This window comes from Gadus morhua, chromosome 9 (assembly GCF_902167405.1).
Source record: "Gadus morhua chromosome 9, gadMor3.0, whole genome shotgun sequence".
Taxonomy (NCBI): Eukaryota; Metazoa; Chordata; class Actinopteri; order Gadiformes; family Gadidae; genus Gadus; species Gadus morhua.
The window spans coordinates 7,053,598-7,058,539 of record NC_044056.1 but is presented as its reverse complement, the minus strand read 5'-3'; the positions used below and the strand labels follow the sequence as shown (position 1 = coordinate 7,058,539).

At 47.6% G+C, this 4,942-nt stretch overlaps 1 protein-coding gene across 1 annotated transcript in view; it reads right to left on the bottom strand.

Moving 5' to 3' along the window:
* The window catches only part of nell2a (neural EGFL like 2a), an 87,913-nt gene extending 83,228 nt beyond the window's left edge, over window positions 1-4,685 (bottom strand). The window contains exons 1-2 of the mRNA XM_030366731.1: window positions 4,634-4,685; window positions 4,097-4,225 (exon numbers count right to left, since the gene is read on the bottom strand). Coding sequence (XP_030222591.1) covers window positions 4,097-4,225; window positions 4,634-4,685 — 181 coding nt within the window. The remainder of the gene's footprint in view (window positions 1-4,096; window positions 4,226-4,633) is intronic.
* Window positions 4,686-4,942: the final 257 nt, after the last annotated feature.

Here is a 4,942-nt window from a genome sequence, read left to right as displayed (position 1 = left end):
CCCCATGGCTTGGGCGAATGGACACAAGCACCGAAACACTTTTGTATAATGAATGAGTTTCTTCCCATTCCACTACACTGTTGGTGTCACCGCAGTCAGGCACAATAATAAGCAACCAGGTACACAAGAACGCGGTTCAACAACACTAGTATTCAAACAATCCCAGCCACAACACGCCTGCTAGGGCAGACAGGCATCCCACAAGTGCACGCACACACACACACACCTGACAGACACACACACACACACCCATGGACACGCACACACACACACACACACACACACACAAACACACACTTAAACACACACAAACAAAAGAGGTTCTCTCTCTGGCATCGGTGGTTAAAAGGATGATTCAACAAACTATGTTGTTGTCCTTGGAAATTGAGGAGAAATTGCCGTAATTGCCTTTCGGCGACAAGAAAGCGAAGGGGCGGGAGCTGTGAGCAGGAGGACAGGGAGAGTGGAGCGGCGTCTGCATGGGGGCTTTGATCTGGTTCACAGCTAATCTGAGGAAACCACCGCGCTCCATTGTTATCCTATAGATTTATCTGCTTATTTATCGTTGCATTATTTTAGGCATAATGTTAATTTTATAAATACATATTTATTTATAATATTAACCATATGTATAATGTAAAATATATATTATTATGATATTATTGCTAATGTTAAAAAATATGCACATTTAAAAAACAGTGTTATAGAAAGCAATACCTATAATGCGTTTATCAGCAATTCATCTTAATGTCCCTGGAGGAAAATGCAAAGGGTGGCTTTGCATAGGGTGCGAGAATGCAAAGGGGGGCTTAGTGAACTGCTCCGCAGCCTGTTGAGCAAGGCAGGGTCGGGGACGGCCCTTTAAGGCAGGTGTACGATCACAGGAAACGAAAGCCGCGATAAACGTCAAGAACAACTCCACGTCTATCTTTGCAAAGACCACACCATCCTATTTGATCTGCAGTTCCCTGCCCCGAAATGTTCAGACCATGTGACACGTCACATATGAAGCGTTGCACACACGTTTATAGATGTTCAACGAGAGAATATGTTTTCTATACTTGGACGCATTTGATTCGAGGTAACAAGGGCCGATTATGGTCCCACGTTTCACGCAACGCAACGACCATACAGACGCTTTGACGCGGTCGTGGACCTTTATGGTTCTACGTCGGGTTTTTTATAGTAAGCGGACCAATCACAGCCCATGCTGCTGCGTCGCCACGACGGAAGGTTACAATTCTGGGGAGATGCCCGTCAGGCCATAGCGGTGGACGCAAGGAGGGTCCGCAAGGATGTAAGGGGTCCGTAACCTCCATGCGTTGCGTGAACGCGGGACCATAATCAGCCCTAACTCACTTGAGGGGGGGGGGGGGGGGGGGGGGGGGGTCACACAGCAGGCTGCCGTCGGGGCGGGGCAGGGTGTTCGCGGTGGAGCACCGGTGTGCACTGGTGTGTAATGAGGTGGAAGCGCCTGGTAGCCCGAGGCTGTTCTTCTCGCTCTGTTCTCATCCTCCCGAGGTGGGCTTCTCCGTGAGCCTCTCATTGTATCGCTGACCCCACGTGCCTTCAAAGGGCCTCAGCGGATAGGGCCCCCCCCTAAACACCACGCTCCCACCGTTGTGCGCTCACTTTCACTCCCTCACACGCTGCATAACCAACGCCCCGAAACTCCCGGCACAGAAAACGCAGTGGAAGACATATAATCTGAAATTTAGAAATTGTATACATAACAAAAACTCTTCTCGAAATATATATAAAAATATGTCAATTCCTTCAGGTTTTCAGCGCCACCCGCCGCTTGTTCTCCACCCAGAGATTGAAGCTCTCCCTCTGGGCAGGCAGACAGGCAGGCAGGCAGGCGGGGGAAGAAAGGGCCTTGGATCTGCTCAGCCTGCTCTCTAATGAGCATCCCAGTGCCACTGCTGTGCCGGTTCCAGCCAGCCTCGACAGCAAGACGTGTGGAATCAGCATTCTCTTGTAGGCTCTTCTGCTGCTCTTGATTCCTCCCCGTCCTCCCCATCCCCGCCGCCCCTCTCTCGCTCTCTATTTACCTTTCCTTCGTTCTCCCTCCCTCCTTTCCTGGTTCCCTCGTTCTCATCATTCACCCTTCTTTTATTATTTTATCCAGCTCTCCTCATCGCTCTCTCTAAATCCATCTCATTCTCCCCCTTCTCCCCCTCCCTCCCTCCCTCCCTCCCTCCCTCCCTCCCCCCCCTCCCCCCCTCCCTCTCAGAAACCCCATCTTCCCATTCCTCTCTCTGTGTGTACCTCTCCGGGTCTCGTTGTGTGTCTGGTGAATGTCTCTCGCCCGCTGTCTGGAGACTGAGAGAGTTGACCAGATAGCTCAGGGATTTAATGTACCGCTGGCCTCCGTCTCACGCCGGCCCGGCCAAATGAAATAACGGTGACGAGAGCACCTGATTGACAGGTGATCCGCCCGCAGAAGACACTCCTGCTGCCTCCCCCCTATGGCAGCGTCTAACGCTGTATAACGCCGTCCCGCGTGTTTTTAACACACGGATGCACGTTTTAACCATCAGGTCGCAGGTTTTAAACACAAAGACGCCGTTTTTTCGCCATCACGACAAATGATTTTCACCATTAAGACAATCACGTTTTCACAAACCGGACACACGTTTCTCCATGCGGACACCATCAGGAATCACATTCTCCTCCATTTGGGATCTACCTCACTCTACAAAATAGTCCTTCTCTACTTAACTCTATACTCCACTATACTAGTCTATCTCTTCCTGCCTTCTAGTTTCTCTCTGGGTCTGGTAGTCTCTATATATCTATCTCTGTAACTCTCTCTTTATGTATAGTCTTTTTCTGGGTCTGGTAGTCTCTCTATCTTTATCGCTTTCACTCTCTCTATGACTAGTCTCTGTCTGGGTCTGGTAGTCTCTCTATCTTTATCGCTTTAACTCTCTCTGTGACTAGTCTCTCTCTGGGTCTGGTAGTCTCTCTATCTTTAATTCTTTAACTCTCTACGACTAGTCTCTCTCTGGGTCTGGTAGTCTCTCCATCTTTATCTCTTTAACTTTCTCTACGACTAGTCTCTCTCTGGGTCTGGTAGTCTCTCTATCTTCATCTCTCTAACTCTCTCACACTACCTATTAACGTCTTTGTGTCTGGTGGACTCTCTCCCTCCCTCTCTCTTTACCTGCCTACTACTAGTTTCCCTCACTAAGCTGGTCTCTCTCTCTCTCTGCGTCCTCCAGCCACGGAGAGGTATACCCCAGCGGCCCCATCCAGAGGTCCTGCGTTCACAAAGAGAGACAGCTGCTGCTGCCGTCTGACAAAATCGAGGACGCACGCCAGCCATCACACTGCGGCGGTTTAGTGGTGGCAGGAGAAATGTTGGGCTAAAGTAACTTTTTGTTGCGGCTCATTCGTTTCAGGACCCTCTTGTCCTATTTATTAGGTATCCGGCCCGCAACGGACGACGTGACTTCACGACGGCGAAGGTTTTCCGAATCCCCATTCCCATCTAGAAAAACACTCCAAAGTTGTAACTTTTGGTGCGTTTATGTGTATCCCTGCATTATTTTGTTTTATTTGATCAAGGACATAGCAAGATATCTAGCTGCACTGTCGACATTGTCGAAAACTGTAACATTTTAGGAAACACGTAGGCCTACATCACGAAGGGAGCATGTACAGACTGGTGAAGAGACTGGTCCAGATATGCCATGATGCGAAGGGTCGCTGGTCAAGTTTAAATCGGACGCGGGGACAGCTGCGACATGGATTGGGCAGCTCGTGTGACCCGCTGTTATGGTTTACAAACGAGGTCCATCTGCACTGCTGGACACCTTCACCTCATCGCCCATTGTGTGAGCAGTGGGCATGTTATAGGGACCCCCAACGCACGGTTAAACACAACATCCCATATGGGTGGTGTTTAGAATCAGGCTAAACTATCAGATACGCAGCGCAGCATTAATTTAATAAAAGGACTCCAAACCAAGAAATAAAACAGTGAATAAGGCAAAATATGCGTGGACTTGTTTTGGCAATTTTTTTTTTTTAAAGAATCTATCTTTTATCCAATGTCCCCGTACATGAAACGAGGCGTGCTGTAGGCTACCTTGGAAGTGGAAGGCTCTGGACTCGCTGTGGAAGCCCTGGACTTGAGTGACTCCATCGTAGCCGTCGCCGAGCGTCAGCTCGTCAAACACGCTGACGCGCAGGGCAGGGTCGATGCCGAAACCTAGGACTGGTTCACGTCAGGCGAAACAACACAATGCCAGAAATAAGTCAATACATACAAATAGATCATATGAAATTATATATGCCTATATATATAAAAATATATAAAAAATCTTCAGTTGTTAGTTATGGTAGATAGGTTAAATATAGGGATTTGTTTAGTTAGTCAGTAATCAGAAGATTTTCGATCAAATGTACGAAAATATGTTATGGTAAAAGAAAAAGGGGCTACCAAATAGAATTTATAATTTATTCGCCTATTTTATTAACTTTAGGGTTAACGTCATTCGTCAAATTGTACATTATACCGCAATAACCCACATTATATGTAGGCTGCTATGTTCATAATCAATAAGAAGATGTGGCATAGAATTTATAGTCTCCGTTAAAAGTCAATGACAGCGCTGTAGCCTACCTGAGGCTACGCAAAATAAGCCGACGATCAGAAATAGCTGTAATAATCCCATTGTGAATATAAAAACAAATTAGTCCATGTTAGGTCCACTTCCAAGACACGGTAATTCTCAATCACATGCGAAGGCTGTAACTCCCCGGCGAAGAATGCTTTTTTCACCAATCGCAGGATTTAGGAGAGGACATCACCAGAACTTAGGAGATCCAATGATGCACAACCCATCCGGTAAGAAAAAAATATATGTTATTCCATTGAACGCCAGATCCGTCTTCCATTCGCGCACAACCGACCAGTGTGGAACTGAGGAGA